At 40.7% G+C, this 25,871-nt stretch overlaps 1 protein-coding gene across 1 annotated transcript in view; it reads right to left on the bottom strand.

The window, feature by feature from the left end:
* cntnap1 (contactin associated protein 1) overlaps positions 1 to 23,173 on the bottom strand; it is a 44,715-nt gene extending 21,542 nt beyond the window's left edge. Inside the window, exons 1-11 of the mRNA XM_073839259.1 lie at positions 23,110 to 23,173; positions 13,400 to 13,501; positions 11,663 to 11,856; positions 11,335 to 11,488; positions 9,545 to 9,748; positions 9,179 to 9,363; positions 8,412 to 8,564; positions 1,256 to 1,517; positions 963 to 1,112; positions 623 to 794; positions 2 to 108 (exon numbers count right to left, since the gene is read on the bottom strand). Coding sequence (XP_073695360.1) covers positions 2 to 108; positions 623 to 794; positions 963 to 1,112; positions 1,256 to 1,517; positions 8,412 to 8,564; positions 9,179 to 9,363; positions 9,545 to 9,748; positions 11,335 to 11,488; positions 11,663 to 11,856; positions 13,400 to 13,501; positions 23,110 to 23,173 — 1,747 coding nt within the window. The remainder of the gene's footprint in view (position 1; positions 109 to 622; positions 795 to 962; positions 1,113 to 1,255; positions 1,518 to 8,411; positions 8,565 to 9,178; positions 9,364 to 9,544; positions 9,749 to 11,334; positions 11,489 to 11,662; positions 11,857 to 13,399; positions 13,502 to 23,109) is intronic.
* Between the last annotated feature and the right edge of the window lie 2,698 nt (positions 23,174 to 25,871).

Genomic DNA, 25,871 nt, shown 5'->3' with positions numbered 1-25,871 from the left:
CAGTTATGACAAACTTCCCCCTTGTAGCCTGTGTTGTTACACACACACAGGAAGTCATTCCAAGACTGAATACACCTGCCTTCATGTTCACAAGGGTTTGGAGAGCACCTGAGAAAAAACAAGAGGCGGTTGACACTTTATTAATACAAATCTCAAGATATTACATTAGACATGTCATGTTTTCTTGTCAGCGCAGTTGTTACATATTGTACGAAATAAGATTAGCGGGTGACACTAGTATGAGGTGAATCAACATAAAAATAATTTTCGTCAGTAGGGAAAGAAAAATAAACTGAATTCAAAGGGAAAACAAGATTACTGTCCTACTTTTTTTGCATTTACATTTTTTTTGTTGTTATGTTCTTCCTGATTGCCTATTACAGAAGACAATTCCCTTTGAGGTAAGAAATTTACACTAAAGTTGTGTCCCACACATGCATGCTAGTTTTTAGATCACGTGGTGTCTTCCCATTGATATATATTGTATTTATAGAGCTGAGCTAATGATGTTTTATCTCCTACCACTATACATGAACCCATTTTGTATTTTAGATACACAAGGAAGATTGGCTGGGCTTCTATAATTGTGAGTACAGTGTTGGCAAAACCCACACACACACACCTATCAGTGATTCCGCAGGTGCCCAGCAGGATTTCGGCATATCTCCCCCATTTCCTCTGCAGCATGACATCTATATCCACCGGCTCATCATCTATAAAAATCTGCTGCATGCAGCCATGGAAGCGAGACAGCTTGGTCACACAGCGAGCCGTGTTATTGGTCTTAGGACAACCTGCAGCACATCAGATATGAAATATTAATCTAGTTATCTGCTATGCAACTGAAAGGCATTTTACAGTAATTATTAAGGCAGCCTTAGAGAAGAGTGTCACTTGGGTTCAGTCATGTGGCATTGAATCATAAAAGACTAATCCTCCTTATATTTTGTGATCTTACTTACCCCCGAAGAAGTAGCGGTCTCCTGTACGAACCGTGAAGGGGTTGGTGATCTTCAGTGGTGAGCTTTCATCTTCATCTATAGTGATAGTTAATAAGTTGTCTTTGGCAGTCAGGTCTACTGTGTGCCAAAAGCCGTCATTGAGACGGTACCCTGAGACAGGACAAAATAGGTTAATATTTACTGTATGTAATCTTTTATCTTCAGATCTGACCAGTTTTGGTCGACAGGGGCTCCATTTATTCATTCAGTCCTAGAAACAGAGTTCAAAATGTCATGACAATGCTCAATCATACCTGCAGCAAAACGTAATCTTTTGTTTCCAGGCTGCATAAGAGTGACGTTGACTTGTCCTTCACTGAGGCCCAGCTCCAGAGAGCCTAACTCATCTGCAAACCTGGTGAACATCAGTAACCCTGTGTAGTCCCATGAACGAAACTTAAACTTCACCGCCAGCCGGTTCTTCCGGAAGAAGCCAGGCAGCTGCAGGTAGTTGTTGGGCCCTGCGAAGGTCATGGGCTTCCAGAGAAGATCACGGCAAGTATAATGCATCTTTTTCTGAAGAAGGGCAGATGAGAAGACGGAAATATATGAATAATATTTCAGATATTTTGCAAATGCAATACAGTGGTCATCCAAATGTGACATCATATGTTATTCTACGTCCCTTAAATGGACAGTTCACCCAAAAAATGAAAATCCTTTCATTAATTACTCACCCTCATGTCGTTCCAAACCCATAAGACCTTCATTTATCTTCAGAACACAAATTAAGATTTTTTTTATAAAATCTGAGAGCTGACTGAGATTCTGACCCTGCATAGACAGCAACACAACTGAAACTTTCAAAGCCCAGAAAGGTAGTAAGGACATTGTTAAAATAGTCATGTTATATGTGACCCTGGACCACAAAACCAGTCTTAAGTCGCTGGGGTATATTTGTAGCAATAGCCAAAAATACATTGCATGGGTCAAAATTTTTGATTTTTCTTTTATGCCAAAAATCATTAAGAAATTAAGTAAAGTTCATGTTTCATGAAGATTTTTTGTAAAATTCCTACTGTAAACATATCAAAATGTAATTTTTGATTTGTAATATGCATTGTTAAGAACCTAATTTGGACAACTTTAAAGGTGATTTTCTCAGTCTTTTAGATTTTTTTGCATCCTCAGATTTCTGATTTCAAATAGATGTATCTCAGCCAAATATTGTCCTATCCTAACAAACCATACATCAATAGAAAGCTTATTTATTGAGCTTTTATGTGATGTATAAATCTCAGTTTTGTCAAATTTAACCTTATGACTGGTTTTGTGGTCCAGGGTCACATATCAGTGGTTCATGCGCAAAGAAAACAAAAATAAAGACTTCTTTCTATTCTTCTATTCCGTGTCCGTCTCCGCCACCATTCACGAGACTAAATTATTGAATAAAGTGTTTTTTGTTTGTTTGTTTGTTTGTTCCCTTTCGATACTTTCACTCGTACTGCGTCTGAAAGACGCTTATGGGAAAAGCTCCTTTTCTCCTGAGACTGAAGCATTTCAATAACGCAGTGTAACTGCACGGCCATTGGTTCGTGCAGTGTTAAAGAAACGAACCAATGGCTCGGCAGCGGAGATGCACAAACCTATGGCGATGATTCGCGCCCGATCGCGCCAAAAGGGGCGGAGCATCTGGCTATATAAGCGAGCATTTCGCCATAGGGAACTCAGATCCTTCTTCTTCAGCGACGACTTCTGATCTTCGCAGAGACTGACTACGCAGACTTCGCTCAAGCAAGCCTCTTCTTCGCCGTTGACGAGCCTCGCAGCGGATCCTCACTGCTCGGCGGATTGACGCTCCGGAGCTGATTCCCTGCTGCTATCCGGCGAACATCTAAAAGAGCAAATTAAGAGCAAATTTCTACGGCGTTGTTTCAAATGCCACGGCGTTTTTGTCGCTCGTGCAGAGCCCCTCTGCACGCCGCTGACACTCACGCTGAGTGCGTCTCGTGCCTGGGTCACGCCCACGCTGAGGCTGCGCTCAATGAGACGGAATGTTCCCATTGCGGGAATATGAGTCTCACTTCCCTCCGCTCGCGGCTAGCTTTCTTTTCAGAGAGCGACGCCGCTTCTCACGCCCTCCCGCTTACTTCCTCGCAAGAGCCTGCTAGGAAGAAGCAGCGGGGCAGGAGAGCTAAGAGCGCGGTGACAGGCGAGCTCACGCCGGCTCAGACCCCGCGTGCCTCGCCTTCACCACATGGAGAGGAATCGCCAGTTCTCTTCCTGCATCCTGACCAGCGTCCCTCTGCGGCTGCGAGCGATCTGGTCTCCTTCGGAGGAAGTGAATGCGAGGATGACAGCATGTCATTGGCCGCATCTGACGCAGAGGAGTTGTCGGGCTCTTCCCATGACCCCGCCCCCTTGCCGTCTGCGCAATCCAGCGCCGCCAGCGCCGGTATGGACGCCGAACTGTTCCGTGTCCTATCTAAAGCTGTCGAGGAGCTGGATCTTCAATGGTCTCCTCCCGAGGAGCCCTCTAGGAGCCGGTTGGACGAATGGTTTCTGCCGGGGCGCAGAAATTTCTAAGTCCTGGCGTGCTCCATACTCAGCCCGCCTCCATACTTCCTCTTCTGCTGCCCTCACTACGGTCGACGGCGCCGAGGAAAAGGGCTACGAGAAGCTGCCCCCGCTGGACGAGTCAGTTGCTGCGCACCTCTGCCCGCCCACCGCTATCGGTTGGAAGGCGAGGGCGTCACACCCGTCTAAGCCTTGCAGGACGACCTCTACCCTCGCTGGACGAGCGTATTCGTCTGCTGGACAGGCAGCTTCAGCGCTTTACTCTATGGCGGTACTCCAGGTGTACCAAGCAAAGCTCCTCCGCGGTCTGGACGAGTTGAGCCTGGACGATTCCCCGCTCAGAGAAATACGTAGCGCTACGGATTTGGCGTTACGCGCCACGAAGATGACGGCTCAGGCGATCGGGCGATCGATGGCCAGTTTAGTGGTGCTGGAGCGCCACTTGTGGCTTAACCTTACGGAGATTAAGGACGCGGATAAGGTCGCCTTCCTTGACTCCCCCATCTCGCCGACCGGCCTGTTCGGCCCAGCTGTTGAGGGTTTCGCGGAGCGCTTCACCGCGGCGCAGAAATCGTCCCAAGCCATGCGACACTTTCTGCCAAAACGCTCAAGCTCCGCAACGGCTCCTAGTCGCCCCAAGCCGGCGCCGACTCAGCAGCCTGCAAAAGCCACACCCCCAGCTGCGCAACCAGCTCCTCAGACGGAGCTCCGTCCACGTTCACGCCCAGCCAAGCGCTTTCCCTTCCCCAAGCGCCAGGGACCTCGGCCAAGAGTGGTGTTGGACCAGGCGCCGCCAGCATCTTCCTGATCTCAACAGCAGGAAGAGGGAGGGGCCAAGTCTCGCAGCAGCCGGACCAGCCCCCAAAGTGCCTCTTTTGAACCCTTCTACACTCCGTTCTGTTCCGAGTGTAAGGGAACTCATGTTTGTAAACAATGTAGCTGTAACTCACGGGCCCTTTGTATCAGCGCCCTTACAGCAAACCGCTGTGATAGCGGGAAAAATAAAAAACAAACATTTTCAAGAAAAGAGCAAATTTCCTCTTCCAATGCTTTCAGACAGCATACAGCTGTGCGAACCTTTGCAGCCCCTAGCGACACGATCCGTGGCATGGCAAGCCATCCCCGGAGTGTCAAAATGGGTTTTGGGTATAATAGAACGAGGCTATGTACTCCAGTTCGCTCGAAGACCTCCTCGCTTTCATGGTGTGATCACCACCTCAGTTCGCAGCAAAGACGCAGACGTCTTGCGATTAGAGGTAAAGAATCTGTTGGCCAAGGGCGCCGTGGAAACGGTCCCCCCAACACAGAGCGAGTCAGGTTTTTACAGCCGTTACTTCCTCGTTCCAAAGAAGGATGGCGGCCTACGTCCCATCCTCGACCTCAGACAGCTGAATCGCGCCCTCATGAGACGGCCGTTCAGAATGCTTACACTAAAACAGATCCTCTCGCAGATACGCAAAGGGGACTGGTTTTGTTCACTGGATCTGAAGGATGCATACTTCCACATTCAGATCGCCCCCCATCACAGGCAATTCTTGAGATTCGCCTTCGAGGGAGTGGCATATCAATATACAGTCCTTCCGTTCGGACTGTCGTTAGCCCCTCGCACGTTTACAAAGTGCATGGACGCAGCACTTTCCCCTCTGAGACAGATGGGAATCCGCGTCCTGAACTATCTGGACGACTGGCTCATCCTAGCCCAGTCAGAGAGCGAGCTAACACACCACAGAGCCTTAATCCTCAGCCACTTAGAGTGCCTAGGACTCAAGGTCAATTTTGCCAAGAGCGTGCTGTCTCCCAGCCAACGCATTGCGTTCCTGGGAGCAGTTTTCGACTCACGTCAAATGAAGGCAGCAGTTGCGCCGCAGAGAGCCCAAGCCATTCGCAGGCTCGCGGCTTCCTTCAAAATAGGAGCCCTTCGCCCACTCAAGATTTTTCAGAAGATGCTCGGCCTTATGGCCTCAGCATCTCCAGTACTTCAGTTGGGTCTGCTTCAAATGCGCCCCCTGCAGTTCTGGTTGAAACCAAAGGTTCCTCCTCAAGCGTGGCGTTTGGGACGCCAGCGCATCAAGGTAGATCGGGCCTGTATAGCAGCCCTGGCTCCTTGGAGGTGCGCTCAATGGATGGAACAGGGCGTTCCCCTGGACTTGGTGGTCAGAAGGAAAGCGGTCTCGACAGACGCCTCCAACTTAGGTTGGGGGGCGCTGTGCGACGGCCAGCCTGCTTTCGGCCTATGGTCGAAAGCGGAGAGTCGCCTTCACATCAACTGCTTGGAAATGCTAGCAGTATGTTTAGGCCTTCACACCCTTCTACCTGCACTGAAGGGTCACCATGTCTTAGTCCGTTCGGACAGCATGACAGTGGTGTCCTTCATAAATCACCAAGGGGGCCTCTCGTCGAGACGTCTATTTACGATGGTAGAACGTCTCCTGACATGGGCTCAGCTGCACTTCCGCTCTCTAAGAGCGACGCATGTGCCAGGCAAACTGAACCAGGGAGCAGACATGTTGTCTCGGAGCAACGTCTCCTCAGACGAATGGACGCTTCACCCTCACACGGTTCAGCAAATATGGGCTGTCTTTGGCAAGGCGCGAGTAGATCTTTTCGCCTCAAAAGACAATCATCACTGCCCAATTTATTTTTCGAAGGAACAGGACGCATTGACCCAAGAATGGCCCAATCTCCTGTTATACGCATTCCCTCCTATCGCTCTGCTGCCACAAGTCATCAGGCGAGTGCGGGAACAGAAACTCAAAGTCCTGTTAGTGGCTCCATTCTGGCAGAACCAGCATTGGTTTCCAGATCTTCCCAGGCTGCTCTCAAGAGCACCATGGGCCGTGCCACTGAGACGAGATCTCTTAACACAGGCGAACAGAACGATATGGCACCCCCAACCGGAATTGTGGGCGCTGCACGTTTGGGCTCTAGACGGGAGCCTTTAAGTCTCCCTGAGTCGGTTTTGAGTACTATTTCACAAGCTAGAGCACCCTCTACGAGGCGGCTCTACGATCTCAAGTGGTCTGTCTTTTCCGCCTGGTGTTCCACCCGCGGTACGGACCCAATTTTATGTGACATATCTGTGATATTGTCCTTCTTGCAAGAGCTGTTGGATAAGGGGAGATCCCCTTCTACGCTCAAGGTCTATGTTGCAGCTATAGCGGTATTCCATGACCTGGTAAACGGTCAATCTGTGGGAAGAAACGACTTGGTCGTTCGTTTTTTAAAGGGGTCAAGGCGGCTTAATCCCCCTCGCCCCGTCACGGTTCCGTCCTGGGACTTACCCACAGTATTGAGGGCCCTGAAAAGCCCTCCCTTCGAACCGCTTCAGTCCATAGGCCTTCGCCCCCTGACGTTGAAGACTGCCCTGCTATTGGCATTAGCATCAGTCAAACGCATGGGTGATTTACAGGCGCTCTCTGTGAGCCCCGTTTGCTTGGAATTCGGGCCAAATGACTCCAAGGTCATCCTGAAGCCAAGGCGTGGGTATGTTCCCAAAAGTCTCTCTACACCCTTTAGAGACCAGATTATTTCCCTTTTGGCTCTTCCTCCTGCGGAGCAAGACCAGGGATTTAACCCTCTCTGCCCTGTCAGGGCTCTGAGATGTTATATGGAGCGTTCTGCCCCTTTTAGGCAGTCAGAACAGCTGTTTGTATGTTTTGGTGGCCGCACCAAGGGGTGTTCGGTCACAAAACAGAGATTATCCAGATGGATTGTGGAAGCCATCACGCTGGCTTACTCCTCTTTGGGCCTACAATGTCCCATGGGAGTAAGGGCCCATTCGACTAGGGGCATCGCCTCGTCTTGGGCGTGGTCTAGTGGGGTTTCCATTGCAGAAATTTGTGCGGCGGCAGGCTGGGCCTCACCGTCCACATTTGCTAGATTCTATAACTTGGACGTTCCAGTCTTACAGACTCGGGTCCTTTCCACATAGTGGTATGTTGTTACCAGTATGTTATATATAGTGCATCTTGGCCTCTGTGGAGCTCCAAGTGTACTTATTCCTTGGAACGGATGTTTATCAGGCTATCTGATCGAACAAATTGGCCCTTATTAGCCCTTTAGTGCTAGGGTCATGTTAGTCGTTCCTCTACCTTAGCAACGGCGGGATTGTACTGGTTCCCCATAAGCGTCTTTCAGACGCAGTACGAGTGAAAGTATCGAAAGGGAACGTACTCGGTTACTTTCGTAACCTCGGTTCCCTGAGATACGGGAACGAGTACTGCGTTGCTGGCCGTGCTAGGTAGCTGCACGACTCAGTCGTCGCTTCAGTCGAAGTACCTGAGTTCCCTATGGCGAAATGCTCGCTTATATAGCCAGATGCTCCGCCCCTTTTGGCGCGATCGGGCGCGAATCATCGCCATAGGTTTGTGCATCTCCGCTGCCGAGCCATTGGTTCGTTTCTTTAACACTGCACGAACCAATGGCCGTGCAGTTACACTGCGTTATTGAAATGCTTCAGTCTCAGGAGAAAAGGAGCTTTTCCCATAAGCGTCTTTCAGACGCAGTACTCGTTACCGTATCTCAGGGAACCGAGGTTACGAAAGTAACCGAGTACGTTTGTTTTCTTTGCACACAAAAAGTATTCTTGTAGCTTCGTAACATTTTGGTTGAACCACTGATTTCACATGGACTACTTTAACAATGTCCTTACTGCCTTTCTGGGCCTTGAAAGTGGCAGTTGTGTTGCTGTCTATGTCAGAAAGCTCTCGGATTTCATCAAAAATATCTTAATCTGTGTTTTGAAGATGAACGAAGGTCTTACAGGTTTGGAACAACATGAGGGTGAGTATTTAATGACAGAATTTTCATTTTTGGTTAAACTATCCCTTATAATAATTCACCTCACATTATACTCTTTGTTGGTTGTGTGAATATGAGGAAAACTCTACATACCTTTTTAGGAGCTAGTCGAATTTCAGGCTCCTCGTACTGTGTCTTGTAGATGATATTGATTCCATTGATGAAGACATTCTCCATGCAGCCACGGAAGTTAACCTTACCAGGCAGATGGGGCAAGTCTTTCTCAATCACGCCGCCAACATAAATCTAAAGAGAAATGGATAATTGTGATCAGGATGCATGGAACATTGACTCTTCATTTAAATCTTCTGAACAAATGTGAGTCATTTAGTGAATTGTGATAAAGTGTTCATTAATAGTCCATGGGCCAGATTTACTAACAGCTTGCACCAACACAAACCCTCTTTTGGCTTTAAAATAGTACCGTTAGGATTTACTAAAGCGGCGCAGTAAAGAATTAGTGTTGAAAAGGCATGGACAGTTTTTTTTGTGCCTGACTTTATTGAATATGCATTTGTAGGAGTTTCCCTTTCAGATACAAAATTTATAGAAGGACAGTATTAAAATTAATCACACAATGCAATTTAATAATGTTTGCGCTCGTCAAATTACTGGTATGTGCACCATTATTTAAAACCCAAAAAAGCATGTTTTATAGCAGGTGGTAATTTGTGCTACTCTTGATAGATTGTGCTGGTCATTATGGAAATTGTCTGGCTGCGTCTGTGTTATTTAATGTGCACATTTTCAGTAAATCACACTAAGACCCCCCCCCCAACAGCGTTTTATGGAATTGCGCTCTAGCACAAATTTGCCCTGTTTAGTGAATCTAGACCCAATTGTTTAATCCAATATAATACCTTTTTGTCCAGATCAAGGTACTGGAACTCTCCATTAAGGATACCAGTCTCAGTCTGGCCATCCAACGTGAAGTTAACCTCTCGTCCATAGCGCTTGACTGTGACGTAGTGCCAGTGCTGAGTGTCCAGAAGGTTTCCCAGCATCATTGTAGTCATCCCATTGGTGTTATGGACTGTGCTACTCCCTTAAAAAGAGCATAGAAGTCTTATTGTAGGTAGAACAAAAGAACAAAAGAACAATAGATAGATAGATAGATAGATAGATAGATAGATAGATAGATAGATAGATAGATAGATAGATAGATAGATAGATAGATAGATAGATAGATAGATAGATAGATAGGTAGATAGATTTATCATCATTACCCAGGCTGATATGTAAGTAAAGGCGTCCAGTTTTCAGCTCCAGAGTAAAGGAGTCTCCCTGAAGACCCTCACTGTGCAGGAGAACACCGTCCTTCTCCAATGTCTTAAAGTTTAAAGCGTAGTGGTCCTGAAGTGTCCTCATCTTGCCCCGTGGGAATGAATAGGCCACCATATCATCCCCATCAAACTGCATCACATACGAGTCTGTTAGGGTCAAAGGTCAAGAGTATGAAGAAGACTGTTAAAAACTGTATTGGAAGACATTATTCATTTTAAAATCCAAACACAAAATAGACAAGCTGATGTCTCTAGCTGTTGAATGAATGACCTTGGCCTACAGGTACTATTAGTTGCACAACAGGAACCCAGATCATCAAGGGGTGCACATTGTCTCCTTAATAATTGCTTCTAGCTTGCATAAATCAGCATAAGACAGTGTTCATAGTTATTGAATTTACACATGAATATTGAGTTCATTCATAAGCTTTACAGGCAGTAGGTGTGAGTGCTTGGTGTTGATCTGGAAAAAGAAATAATATGTTTTGCAATGCAAAGATGTTAAAGTTTGAATGATACTCTGCTTGGCACCCTGCTAAAAAAAGTATTTTGCTCATGATTTTCAGTATTAATATTTAAAAATACTTGAGAAGAAAATTTTGCAGTAAGAAACAATCATTTCAACTTAATTCAAAGGATTAAAATGTTTCATAACCTCACTTTTTTTGTTTTTATGAAAATGACTTACAGGGGTTGGACAATGAAACTGAAACACCTGGTTTTAGACCACAGTTAGTATGGTGTTGGGCCTCCTTTTTTTTGGCCAATAGAGCATTTCGTCTTTGGAATTGTCATATACAAGTCCTGCACAGTTGCCAAAGGCATTTTGAGCCATTCTCCTCTTGCAGATCAGGGGTCAGGTCACTACATGATACTGGTGTAGGAAAACGTTATCTGACTCGCTCCTCCAAAACACCCCAAAGTGGCACAATAATATTCAGATCTGGTGACTATGCATGCCATGGGAGATGTCCAACTTCACTTTTCTTGTTCATAAGACCACTCTGTGGGGTTGGACAATGAAACTGAAACACTGGCCAATATAATGTTGGAGGTTTCATGGCTATATTTTTGCAGCCTGGTGGCCAATCTTCACTGACTGCACATTCCACCAGTAAGAACAGGTGTGAACGTTGACTGTGTGCACCCAATGGTTCAGACATTGTACTCTGAAGGTGGTGCCATGTATCAGGATGATAATGCACCAGTACACACAGCAAGACAGGTGACAGAGTGGTCTGATGAACAAGAAAAGTGAAGTTGGACATCTCCCATGGCATGCATAGTCACCAGATCTGAATATTATTGTGCCACTTTGGGGTGTTTTGGAGGAGCGAGTCAGATAACATTTTCCTACACCAGTATCATGTAGTGACCTGACCCCTGATCTGCAAGAGTGCCTTTGGCAACTGTGCAGGACTTGTATATGACAATTCCAAAGACGAAATGCTCTATTGGCCAAAAAAAGGAGGCCCAACACCATACTAACTGTGGTCTAAAACCAGGTGTTTCAGTTTCATTGTCCAACCCCTGTATCTTATGCCATTTTCCTTCTCGAGCACATGTAAGATATACTTACTGGAAAACAAGACTAAAATACTAATTAAAAAAAGATTTTCTGGAGTGCAAATCAAAGGACCGGTTGACATTACAAAGCACTGAGGAGATTTTCTGTATCATGTTAAGATAAAGTTCTTGGCTGCTGATAAAACACAAGCTCGTGTGCTGTTTACCGTAAGGACAGCCGTAGAACTCTACGCGAAGGCCGATCTTGCCTCCGTTCTCAGTATTCCAGCCCATGGGATAGATGCGCAGATGTTTGGCAGTGAACGGATAATGAAAGACGTTCCTCTTCACCTGGTAGTAATTCCAGTTGCCAGGCAACGTCTGAAAGACACAAAAATCTGATATTAAAGGCTCTGTGAATGTTACACATGATTTAACAAATAAACCGCGTCTCTTACCTACAACAAATCTAACATCGAAAACTTATTTGAACTCTAAATTCTGATTGAATGACTCATGTTCGAGGTCAAAAAAGAGAAAAATGATTATGTTTACCATGTTGCCTCCTTTCATGACGTATGGAGTCCATGCGTCGAATCGGTCCCCGTACAGCAGCATGTATTTGGTGACCCAGTCATAAGAGTTGAAGGTACCCTGAGTAGCAATGGCCATGATTCGATACTTCCTCCCCAAGTCAATCTGCATCCATGGCTGCCTGTCCCGAGGGGACGGAGACCAACCGCTGCTTCCTAGATCATCAGATGTACATTTAATTATTTAGCAGATGCTTTTATCCAAATGCATCATCACATATTCTTTTGAGAAATTCAGTTTACTTCAGGGACTTCAGACATACTAGTCATGGGATGCAGAAATCATTACGTCTTGCTCCCTACGTATTTTGGGCCTACATAAATGACACAATGATATTAAAAAACATAAAAATAATCTACATTGTTTTTGGATTTGTTCTCCTCTGAGGGAAATTAAAGAGAATTTTCTCAAATGCCTTGAGTCTTTTTTTGCACTTCAAATAAAGCAAAAAGTCTAAAATTTTCTCCACTAACCAACTGAATTGATGCCTACAGAATCCATATGGGTATATCTACAGCACATCTTATTTTACAGATTAAATTACAGGTAAAAAATTAACTAAAATATAATTCCAGACTGTTCTAGTGACTAAAATATAATAAATCATGTTGACAATATACAATGCCTTGCGTAAGTATTCATACTGCTTCACTTTTTTCATGTTTTATGTTGCTGGCTTATATTAAACTGTTTTAAATTACTTTTTTTTCCCCACATCATTATACACTTCATAATGCACCATAATGACAAAGCAAAAACAGATTTGTCACAACTAAAATTTATAAACACACAACAAACAAAACTAAAATAAGTACATTGCATAAGTATTTATACCCTTAACTCAGTACTTAGCTGAAGTCTTTTTGGGTATGATGCATCAAGACGCTTCTGTGAACCTTTAAAGCAGCAATTTTTTCTTTCTTTTTTCTTCAATTTTTTCTGAACTCTTCCCCAGATGTGTGGCTTAATGCAATCCTGTCTCTGAGCTCTACAGGCATTTTTTTTAACCTCAGGGCTTGATTTTCGCTCTGATATGCATTTTCAGCTGTTAGACCTTTTATTAAGGCATGTGTGCCTTTCCAAATTATACCTATTCAATTGAATTTGCCACAGGTTAACTTCTCTCGAAGTGCGGTAACATCTACAAGCAATATGAATGCTCCTGAGCTAAATTTTAAGCGTTCCAGAAAAGGGTATGAATACTTACGGTATGCAATGGAATCATTTAAGTTTTTTTTATTTTTAATAAATTTGCAAAGATGTTAAAAAAAAGTTTTTCGCTTTGTCATTATGCTGTACTGAGTGCAAACTGATATGGGAAAAAAAAGTAATTTAAAGCAGTTTAATATAAGGCAGCAACATAACAAAATGTGAAAAAATTAAGGGGTGTGAATACTTTTGCAAGGCACTGTAAGACTATAGGACAATATGACCAATACTTGTTGAATCTGAAAAAAGTCAGCATTTAGCACAGTGTTTAGCATTTACTTTCTCTCATTTGTTATTTCCTTTTTTTTTTTCGTAGTTTAGTAATGTCACGTATAGTTACAGCCGCTTTTATTCACAAAAAAGCAAGACATTTTGCTTTAAAAGGCAACCTATCCATTAAGAGACGCTAGTAATTCACTTTACCATTTTCAGTGAGACCTATTCAAAATGCTTTCCACAACCCATGAATTGTGTGGCCTAGACACTTACCATACAATTTGCCAAAGTGTGCAGAGTAAAAAAAATTATATCTTGAGGAAGCATGGAAAGAGGACGCATAGAGAGGAGAGATCAGCGAATCTAAGCATGGCCCTGAATGGAGAGAAAGAAAAAGAAAATTACTAAAAATATTTATTGATAACAACATTTTACAAAACCAATTTTATTATTTCTGACACAAGATAGCAGTTTAATACAATCAAAAAAACAATGAAACTCTGTCAAGTGATGTACATAGATTACCTGCAATAAATACTTTTAATTACTGTTATTATGTATCAAATTTAAAATCAGCCTTTAGCTGGTAGATGATGTATATACAGTTTATCCAGTTCATAGTACCACCACAAATGCAATAAAACCACAATATCATGAGAACTGAGTGTCTGTGATTTCAAATATCCATTTCTTCAAAGTGAAAAACTGACTGGAACAACTATTGCCCAACATAATCTAATGCTTTTGCTGTTCTAGCTGAGATCATCACTAGACATAATGAACAACAATAACATTTGGCATTGCGCTGAAAATGGCATCTAATCTACCATGTAACCATCTACTGCAAAAGCAAACAACAAAAAATATACAAATGTCAGAGCAAATTACTGTATGCTCAGAGAGTCAAACAAGTATCATGTTTAATGCTTTTCCACTTGCTTGAGCAGCTTCATATATAAACCTGCATAAGAAGACTGAAATTGAAATATTATTTTTTTACAGTATATTCGAGTTTAGATTGTGTTACTGTGCAATGTTGCACTTAACGTTAAGTCCTGAAATCCTTCACCTTCAGGTCCTTTTCTGAATGTTTCTATAATACAAAATTTTCTGTTCACAATGCTGAAAAAGCTTAAACAACTCCTGCCTGAGCAGTACCACATGCATGTGTCACGGTACTCTTGTGAATGCGCTTCAAAGACTATCGCAGAAGAGAAGAAATTGCTGAATAAAGTCATTATTTTTGTTTTCTATTTTATCGATGTCCCTACTACCTTTCTGGGCCTTGAACGTGGCAGTTGTGTTTCTGTCTATGCAGAGTCCGAAAGCTCTCGGATTTCATCAAAAGATATCTTCTTTTGTGTTCTAAAGACCATCAAAGGTCTTACGGGTTTGGAACAACATGAGAGTGAGTGAGTAATTAATGACAGAATTTTCATTTTGAATAGATTATTTGTAGTTTAAAGAAAGCCATGGATCAGTTGCACATGACATACTTTGTACAGCATAGACACTGCAAATGGATCATGCGTTACAGGTGTTACAGTTGTAATATACAAATATATGTATGCGACTTAATGGACAGATAGGACAGAATATTAAACAGGCCCTTTTAGCAAGTCTTGCCATGGCATTTCATCAGTCCCTCTGTTACACAAATCCCTGCTTCAATTAGACCTGGCAACATTTCAGCCTAATCTGAACAGCAGAGTCAGATAAACCCACCTCAATCTCACCCTCTCAACAGAGCTCTAATAAAGCCATCTGCCCAAATGGCATCACATCTCACAGCCCATCCACCTCACCTCTCTAACAACAGCTGACACACAAACCAACAAGAGTAAGAGAGGAAGAAATGAAGAGGGATGCTGAGATGCTATCAAGATAAAAGGACAACCTACACTCTTAAAAATAAAGGTGCTTTAAAAGGTTCTTCAAGCGATGCAATAGAGAAACCATTTTTGGTTCCACAAAGAACCATTCAGCCAAAGGTTCTTTAAAGAACCATCTTTTTCTTACCTTTTTAAATTCTGAAGAACCCTCTTTCACCACAAAGAACCTTTTGTGAAACAGAAAGGTTCTTCAGACGTTTAGGGTTTTTTATCAAACTATTTTGACAAAATGGTTCTTCTATGGCATTGTAAAGCACCTTTATTTTTTAAGAGTGTAAGTCATACTGTATATTCTCCACACAGTATATCATAGTTCATAAGGTTCTACTGAAAAGCAAGAGCAAACAGCATACAAGACAGATTAATATTTTGTATGGTTCATTTCAGAAACGAATATTGAATGTGCCTTATTGAAGATGTATATGAAGATAATAAAGTGTTTACAGCAGAGCTGTGTCTCCCGGTGCTTTCTGAAGACTGCTGGAGACAAAATTGATTAAACTGAGCTGGAACAGTGAGTGTGAAGTTATTGGAAAGTGACTTTGTACACTGTGCTACCAAAACAGCCAAAGTGGCTCTCTAATGAATGTGTTTTTTCAAGGATTGATTATGGCCCTATGAGGCCTGTTTGAGTTTAAAGGGATTTAAATTTGAATGCAAAATTCACTTTTACATGGTGTTTGCATATAAACTGCCCCCCAAAAGTTTGGAAACACCCTAGAAAAGTGGGGTTTTGTACAATATTGGCATGAATCCTTTTTATTTTGTGATAATTTTGCACTGATAAGGGACAACACAAACTATGATAACATATTTTATTACATAAACAGTATATACATAGAAAAAACTTTGTCAGTTCATTCAAACATTGACTTGATATATTACTCCAGTTAAACTGTCCGCTGTTCTTCAGAAAAATCCTTCAGGTCACATGAATTCTTTGGTTTTTCTGCATGTTTGTTTATTAAACCCTGTATGATTTTGAGATCCATCTTTTCTCATGGAGGACAACTGAGGGACTTGTTAATGCTAAAAAACGGGTCCTGAAGCAATTCATTTTGAATAACAGCGGACAGTTTAACCAAGCCTCCTTAAGGATTTTCCCAAAGATGATTCACACGTCCAAAACCACACTTTGCCAGGGGTGTTTCCAAACTTTTGGAGGGCAGTGTAAATGTGTCTTAGCAGTGTGTGGACACAATCACCCTACAATGATAAAAATATATTCACTTCTTTTTTTTTTGAATCCCCAAAAAACCTAAACAGTCTCAATTATCAAGCCGTTTTGATTTTCTGAGCAGTATAATGTCATACTGCTCAGGTCCCACCCACAACCGCTGACGGACTGCCACCTATTAGCATATTTACACCTTCAGCCAGTTGTACGCTGTCCAGCATTTTATCCGCACTTGACCAGCTGTATAGCGACAGCAATAGCAGTCTTGTAAGCAATACAGGTGTTTTGAACATAAGAGTCTTCATTTTCTCCCGACATCAGAGCTACTGAGGACGCAGTGGATTAGTTTTGTTTTTGATGATAACATGCCTAAATATACCTAAATTCGTTTATGTTTTCGCAAATAATTTTACTCCAGACTGCTTTCTGAACAAGGGACAACATGTAATTAAATGTAACTCAAGGATAAATCAGTACCCACTGTTCATTATCCAGCTGCACCTCCAGAAGCAGTAAGTCTCACATTTTATATTTTTATGATTATTTGCAATTTGCCTTTCCTCTTTCACAAAAGAGAGGGGCGGGTGAGCAGAGCTCATTAGCATTTAAAGAGGCATGCACTGAAACTAATAACTGTGAACAGAGTTGTCAGGGTATATTTGTTGTATTGTAATTTGTAGTATTTAAAACAACGGTAACACTTTACAATAAGGTTCATTAGTTAAACATTAGTTAATGTATTAACTAACATGAACTAACCATGAGCAATACATTTGTTACTGTATTTACTAATCTTTATTAACATTAGTTAACAGAAATACAGTTGTTCATTATTTGTTCATGTTAGTTCACACTCCATTAACTAATGTTAACAAGATTTTAATAATGTATTAGTAAAAGTTGAAATTAACATTAACAAAGATTAATAAATGCTGTATAAGTGCAGTTCATTATTGGTTCATGTTAACTAATGTGGTTAACTAATGTTAACTAATGAACCTTATTGTAAAGTGTTACCAAAACAACAGTAATGTTGTAATGTAACTGTGTGTATTTCTCATTGAGGTATTAACTGTAGCTGCCATAAAGAGACTGCAGGGGTCAGGCTGCTTAACACAGCAGAGGTTATTAGTATTCTGACCACTGCAACTGCCAGTGAGGGAACAGAGGTAAAAAAAGAAACATTTTGGATTGAATGAGAGAGCGAAATTGTGAGATGGAGGGGGAAAGCAAGGGAGATAACAGAATACTGCATGAGTCATCTAGCTTATTCTCAAGTGATTTCAATTCCCATCTGATTCACAGTCCCCTGCTCTGTCATCTTTCCGCCTTTGAATAGCCGGATTCATCAAGCTATGAACTCCATTATAAAAGTCTTCTGAAAGAATTAACTTGTGGTGGAAACATCCTGTGAATATCCATTTATTCCCGCTGATCCCACCGGAAGAGCTGCACGTCTGCTTAATAAGATATGACTCGCTAGTGAAAGACATGCTGACCGAGAATGACCTTGGCTGGTCAAAGAAGATGTGCGTGTCTGGAAGATGTCTGGATTTGGTCAGCATGTGGCCTGGATTCAAGACTAGTTGATCATCATAATGTAAAGATTATAAACATTGTAATTATTATAATAATGCAAATAAAAATGGTGCTAAAAGCATAATCTTAAAAATCCATGTTGAAGACCCTTGTCTAAAATTAGCCTCATTTCCAAACTCTCCCAAGAGCACCAGCACCAGAGCAGTATTCTGATTCACATTAGGCAGATAAATGAATCGATTGAATGTGACCCAGCCCCATCTATCTTTGTAAAATATTAGATGCAGAGATGTCTGTCCCTTTCCACCAGCTCTGAGATCAATGATATCCACCCTGTGTTATTCTTTCCCCACTAGCAGCTGTGCAGAACAGAGAGGAGTGCCTGCCCTGCAGGAGAAGCATTACAGTTATTAAAGCACTCGGTGCAGAGAAGCTGCAAGGTAAACTGGGAATAAGCGATGACAGTGTCATGGATATATGCAGAGACTTGCACGTAGACATGCTTGTGCAGAACTCTCTATTTAAATACAAAAGCTCTGTTCCAAAACCTGTTAGTGAGCTATCTTGCTTCCCATAGCCCACAAAGGCAGCTGCCTTCTAAAGGAGCATCCTAACTGTTATGGAAGCTAACATGTAACAATGTTTTATACACCAACTTTTTTTGCCCTACTGAACTTCTCCCATTTCATTTTGGGACTGTCTTCTCTGTGAAGGACACAAGCAATTTTGCTTTACAATCTGACTAAAACAAGAGGTGCGTTTCAATTTGTAGTATAAATTGTGTCTTCACACTAAACATTTATTTAAAGGATTATTTCACTCCAGAATTAAAATACTAATTATTTAAAATAATATAATTGATTTAATTAATTAAAATAATATAATTATTTACTAACCCCCATGCCATCCAAGATGTTCATGTCTTTCTTTCTTTAGTTGAAAAGAAATGAAGGTTTTTGAAGAAAACATTCCAGGATTTATAGTGGAGTTTACAGTGGATTTCAATGGGGATCAACGGGTTAAAGGTCCAGATTGCAGTTTCAATCAAACGGCAACCTCATCGGCAAAATTCATCGCTTGGCCGCTAGAGACTGGCTGCAACATGTTAAAATGAGCAACTTTACAGCAGAAGAAAAGTATGTTTACAGCCTGGTACAAAAAGTGGTTTTGGTTTATAAAGCTAGTTTTGCCCTTCACGTCAACTGTGAGGGGGGTTAATTTTTTTATAACTCATCCGTTTAAGTTATATTTGTTATGTTTTGCATAATTAAAGGCGCGGCCACTTGAGTGACAGGTGGATGGCCGCTGCAACCAGCTCCACCCACGTCCCGCCTTACGACTGACTCCTGCCCACTATGAGCTTCAAAAATGCGTGGAATAGGAGTTTTATCTAGTGAAATTTCTACATTTATTTTTAACCACAAATGTGACCCTGAACCACAAAACCAGTCATAAGGGTCAATAGTTTCAAACTGAGATTTATTTATTTAGGCTGAACAAATCTGAAAGCTTTCCATTGATGTATGGTTTGTTATGATAGGACAATATTTGGGTGAGAGAACTATTTGAAATTCTGAAATCTGAGCGTGCAAAAAAAACTAAATATTGAGAAAATCACCTTTAAAGTTGTCCAAATTAAGTTATTAGCAATGCATATTACAAATCAAAAAATAAGTTTTGATATATTTAAATATGACCCTTATTCCTCGGCTGGGATTGTGTAGAACGCTATGAAGATAAACTGAAATTTGGATCTTCAACCTGGTGATCCCCACTGAATTCCACATACGGAGAAAAATCCTGGAATGTTTTCATCAAAAACCTTAATTTCTTTTCAAATGTACAAAGAAAGACATGAACATCTTGATGACAGTGTCTAGTGCGTAATTTGGGACAGAATAAAGGTATCTTAGAGGGCTTCTTAATTAAGATGGCTACCTTTTAAAACAGTCTTCATCTAAAGATCTCAACAAAAATGGCTTTAAAATGTTGCCTCTTTAGGTTTTGGAACAGGATATTTTGGCAAAGGAGGTGAAATTAAATTCTCACTTTTCATATGCCTCTTGATAACCTAAATAAGTTATCTGTCTCTTGCTCCCTTTCAATCTGTGCTCACAGAGTGGTGTTTCCAATTTCTGCAAAACGCCATGTTGAAATTTTAAACTCCATTTCGCTCCCTTGTGATGTTATTTTTTTGCTCTCAATTGTCCTTCTCCTCTTTCCCACCAAAGCCCTTGGCTGCTCTCCACTCAAAGATAAAGGGGAAACAGTGACACATGTGAAGGAGAATCTTGACCGCTCTCTCTCTCTCTCTCTCTCTCTCTCTCTGTAACACATGTGTTGAATTACAGGCACTCCCCCAGTCTCTGCAGGCTGACGCAGCACTTTGCTGTAGGAGAACTGAGTGCATATCACGTGAGCTATCTATCTTTCATTACTGGGAGGAGGCTGCAGTACACAAGGGTCTAGACTAAGATTGCTAATTCTGATCAATTGTCTTTGTTAACTATCAGATGGAGAGGCTGTGGTTAGCATTTTTAGCATGGTGAATAGAGACCAAAGGGGTCACGTTGGTATAAATTATTCATAAGAGGTCTCGCAGCACGGTAGATGGCAGTCTTTGAATGAAATAAAAGATAAGCTCAAAAAGGACTTCAAAATGCTGAGCCAATTTATGACGCCACAGCATGTCTTTCAGCATAGCACACACACCCCTTTGTCATAGACTAAAAATACACACAAACCTGTTTCCTGAATCTTTCACACCTTGCTCTATCCTGGATCTATTCTGTAGCCCTGTTTCTGGTCCAAAACACAACATTTAACCTCTTTATCAATATCTCACCAACCACACTCTCTAAATCAGCTTTTAAACAGACAGGGCATCTTAAAACTCAATAAAAACGACATTTTATGTGTCGACACAGCACCCGTTTTCATTTTGGACAGTTTCCACTCCCTTCTGAAGATTTACGCTAAATGCGCTGTGTTCGTTCGGTCTCATTCCGCTGCTCAGTGCTGTCTGGATTATCTTCTATACACAATATATCTTACTGAAGCTCTTGTTGTCAAAGAATCTGTAGTGAAGTGGGAGCCTAGCAAAACCACACTTTTGGGATTTCACAAAACCTCATTGTTTCAAGATACAATGTGCTATTATGCTTTCAATAAATTATGCAAACAGTGTATTGAAAAACAACCACTAATGAATATTAGCAAATTTACATTAGTATTAGAGCACACACACACACACACACACACACACACACACACACACACACACACACACACACACACACACACACACACACACGTTGGGTTTACATGTTTTATGGGGACATTCCATAGGCGTAATGGTTTTTATACTGTACAAACCGTACTTTCTATGGCCCTACACCTACCCTACACCTAAACCATAGCTCTCACAGGAGATTGTGCACCTTTACTTCATCAAAAAAACTCATTGTGCATGCTTTATAAGCCTGTTTCCTCATGGGGACCTGAGAAATGTCCCCACAAGGTCAAAATCTACTGGTATTCCTATCCTTGTGGGGACATTTGGACACAAAACTAGTCTTAAGTAGTACAGGTACTGTATATTTGTAGCAATAGCCAAAAATACATTGAATGGGTCAAAATTATTGTAAAAAATCATTAGGATGTTAAGTAAAGATCATGTTCCACGAAGATATTTTCTAAATTTCATACCGTAAATATGTCAAAACTTAATTTTTGATTAATAACATGCATTGCTAAGAACTTCATTTGGACTTTAAAGGTGATTTTCTCAAAAAAAAAAAAAAATGTTTTTTTGCAACCTTAGATTCCACATGAATCAATGGAAAGCTTATTTATTCAGCTTTCAGATGATGTATAAATCTCAATTTAAAAAAATGGTCCCTTATGACTGGTTTTGTGGTCACATATGCTGTTCTGTTATTAACAGTTGACAGAACATAAGAAAAATCACTTTTAGAAATGCAGCATTTAGACCTTAGAAATTTACCAAAAAATGTTGATTGCATATTTTTTTAATTCATTTGCAACCTGAGACCACTCACTTTACCGCAAGAACTGTAATTTAAGGTTAATTTCAGGCAAACTGAAATGTAAAGTGCTTAAATTTTCGGTGTCAAATTATAATATGCTTTCCATTAATTAATGATTAATTTCATGATTTTTCTGAAAATTGCAAGAAAAATATTATAAAAAAATCAATAGACATGAAATGCACCCTTAACTTTAAAATAAAATGTAACCCTGGACCACAAAACCAGTCATAAGGGTCTTTTTTTTTATTGAGATTTAAACACCTTCTGAAAGCTGAATAAATAACCTTCCATTGATGTATGGTTTGTTAGGATAGGACAATATTTGGCAGAGACACAACTAAAAAATCTAAATACTGAGAATATCGCCTTTAAAGTTGTCCAAATGAAGTTCTTAGCAATGCATATTACTAATCAAACAATTTACGGTAGGATATGTACAAAATATCTTGGAACATGATTTTTACTTAATATCCTAATGATTTTTGGCAGAAAAGAAAACAATCTATAATTTCGAATCATACAATACATTTTTGGCTATTGCTACAAATATACCGGTCCTACTTGTGGTACATGTTCACAAATTTCACAAGCTTTCTCGCAGCACTAAAATAACAACCCAACTGTGGTGTTTTGTGGAGATTCACTAAATCACACAATAGACCATCGATTATGTTAGGACATATTTTGTGGATTGAGGATTTAAATGCCATCTTGAAGGTAACCTTACGTGAGGATTCGCATGCAGTGTTCTACGTCATGTGAATTTGGGAGTTCGGTGAGTTAATGCGCCCGCCCTCTGTCTCCGCATAGGGCTGCTCCCACAAGCAACTTCGCGGAATACGAGCCACGCCATTTCAAATACAGCGACAATCTCAACTTTTCACCCACAAGACACTAAAGACACGACTAATTCTCCACACACATGATTTCAAGCGTCCCTGTGTAGCAGCAGGACGGCGTGTCCTTCCCGCGTGTCCCCTGCGCAAGACGCACCTTTCCATGCAGAAACTTGCCTAAGTGAGCGCGCAGAAGCACTGCAATGCAGAAAGAGCCCGTAGACACAGGCAAAGTCGCGATGAGCCCGGACTCAGGACTGCAACAGTCGTACTTTCAGCACAAACCCTTTAGACTTATTCATCTGAATATTGATTAGCAACATTTTCTACAATTTAGCGCTGTTTTAATGCTTGAAATATCGCAATTTTGAAATCAAAATCATTATGTCATAGCTTTACTGATGCACCTGTCCTGATGGAGAACAGTAACGTTTATGGCAAATAAGAAACAATTTACACTGCATTTTGCATCTGCAGTTTGACTTACGTGACGAGCAATGCTGAAAGGCGAGAAAGAGTAAAAGGCTTGGGGCAAGAATTTTGATAGCCATCCTCTCCAGGAAATGGAGTTGCTATTAGATGAGTAAATCAAATGTTATCCTCTCCTCGTCACCGGACTGTACAGCATCGTTTATCCGTCCTTTCGGCCAACTTTAACTCTCTCGGCCGGGATGGCGATAGACTCGCTCGCTAGAGGCGGGCGCGCGCGCGAGATAGTGGTGCTGATGCTGCGCTTTGGCGGGAGCGCGCATACTTCCATTAAACGAAATGCCTTGAAACTTGCAAAGTTGTGACAATCTGGTCGAAATAGATATATAAACTCGCTGGTATTTAATATAGAGGGAAAGTGGAGTCGTATGGGTGGATAGACAGTGGTCACGACTTTGTGTCCGGGTTTGCAGTCAGGGAGGGGGCGCAAGATGAGAACAGTATGAAAAAAAAAAGTTTTGGACTCGAGCAGTTCGTCATAGTGATGGGAAGCCCGAATCTTTTCCGTGAATCGGTTCTTTTGAACAGAAGCTCTTAAAATGATTCTTTTACGTAATGACGAGATCACGTTTTCCTGACACCCTGGTGTTGACTAAGCACATAAAATGAGTTTTGAATGAAAAGTTTATATAAATTTAAACTAAGATTTATTAATAATGATGCTTTATTGTCATGTTTACTTCAGCCTTGATAAGCCCTTTAAACTTAATTATTAAAACTTAATTTTATTAAAAATAACTTTTTACTTAATCGAGTTCCAAAAATGTACTACATATAATTAGATTATATTACATTTTCAAAAAACTCATAATCAGACTACAGTTACTTTTTGTTGATTACATGATTACATATTATTCCCGTGATCACATGCCATGCAGGTAAACAGGTATAATATTTCACATTTTTTGTTAAGTGTAATATTGACTGTTGATGTATTTTAATTTAACATTTTTATGATTTAATTATTAGCTTTTTATTAAACTCACAAACCCCCTTCAGTTCCTTCACAAACCCCAGTTTGTGAACCTGAAATGTGTAATGTAATGGTTATGTTACTACACTACCAGTCCAAAGTTTTTGAACAGTAAGATTTGTAATGTTTTTTAAAGAAGTATCTTCTGCTGATTAAGCCTGCATTTATGTGATCCAAAGTACAGCAAAAACAGTAACATCTTGAAATATTTTTACTATTTAAAATAACTGTTTTAAATATATATTATAAAATGTAATGTAATAAGAAATTATGGAAATGTATAATGTTACGAAAGATTTCTATTTCTAAATGCTGTTCTTCTGACCTTTATATTCAACAAAGAAACCTGAAAAATTCTACTCAGCTGTTTTCAACATAGTAATAATATTAATAATATTTTTGAGCAGCAAATCAGAATATTAGAATGATTTCTGAAGGAGCATGTGACAAGTAATGATGCTAAAAAATCAGCTTTGAAATCACAGGAATAAATTACATTTTAAAATATATTCAAATAAAAAAACAGTTGTTTTAAATAGTAAACATATTTCAACATTTTACTGTTTTTACTTTGGATCAAATAAATGCAGGCTTGGTGAGCAGAAGAGACTTCTTTAAAAAAAAACATTAAAAAACTTTTGAATGGTAATGTAACTACAAATTTTGTCATGTAATTTGGAATCAGTAACAGACTACAATTTGTAAGTAATCTACCCAGCACTGCTCATATCAAATTGTTCATCAGTTATTGGGCCATTGCAACGAGACAGATGCATGGACCATTCTTAGTTTAGAAAGGTAAAAGTATATGCTATTCTGACTTTTATTCTGAACCGATTAACTGAAAAGATCTGACTATGAAGTACTGCACCATGCTCCATTTCAATGATACAATTTTCTATTTGTGTCATCATAGTGTCTCCCTTTGCCCAGAGAGCACAAGTTCATTACTACAGTCAGTCCAACTGGTTACAATCAGATTTGTTTGTAGGGGTCGTTTGTACAAGGTGGGTGGAAAATCCGGATTTGTGTTGGAAGAGGCAGTCTGTCCATGATTCTGTGATATAAAAAGGCTTTGGGATTAAGAAGTGGGTTTGTAGGACAGCAACAGAGCAGGGTGGGAGCAGGGCCATGTTCAGGGGCAGAGGGGGATTTGCAGAGTTTCTAATCAAATCAGATTGGGGTTTTACCAAAGTCCCTCCCTGTTCTTACAATCATCTTACATCAATACTCATTCATGAATATGAATTTGCATGGGGAAGCAGTGCAAGAGGTTAAAATGTCTTTTGATTTAGGTAAGATCTCTATCCCCATGCACACACACAATTCAAGTTGCAATTGATATATTATTGAGGAAAACTTATAAGTAACATGATTTGTGAAAACAGATTACTTTTTTAACTGGGCGGGTAGGAGAAATGTGAAGAATATTACATTTAAAGCATGCGTTATTGCTTTTACATAAAATAAATGCAATAGATTCAGCAAAGGATTAAGTGATAAATCCATGCATGAATCCTCTATTGATTTTCTTTACACACAGACAAAATCTACTGTCTTTATAATCCTAACCTCATCCCGAAATCAAGTCCATATAATCACCATCTGTTTCAAGTCCGAAACACAACGGTGTCAATGTGTTTAACAAAGCTTGAGTTCATTATATACATTATAAGTGACTATATTGACTATGTTTTGTGATAACATCTAAATGCTATGTCAAAAAATATTATTTAACACTTTAACTGCCAGGGATCATTGTATACCTAAATATGACAGCAGGTAAA

Source organism: Garra rufa, chromosome 1 (assembly GCF_049309525.1).
Source record: "Garra rufa chromosome 1, GarRuf1.0, whole genome shotgun sequence".
Taxonomy (NCBI): Eukaryota; Metazoa; Chordata; class Actinopteri; order Cypriniformes; family Cyprinidae; genus Garra; species Garra rufa.
The sequence above is the reverse complement of the archived record's forward strand: the minus strand, read 5'-3'. Positions and strand labels throughout refer to the sequence as shown.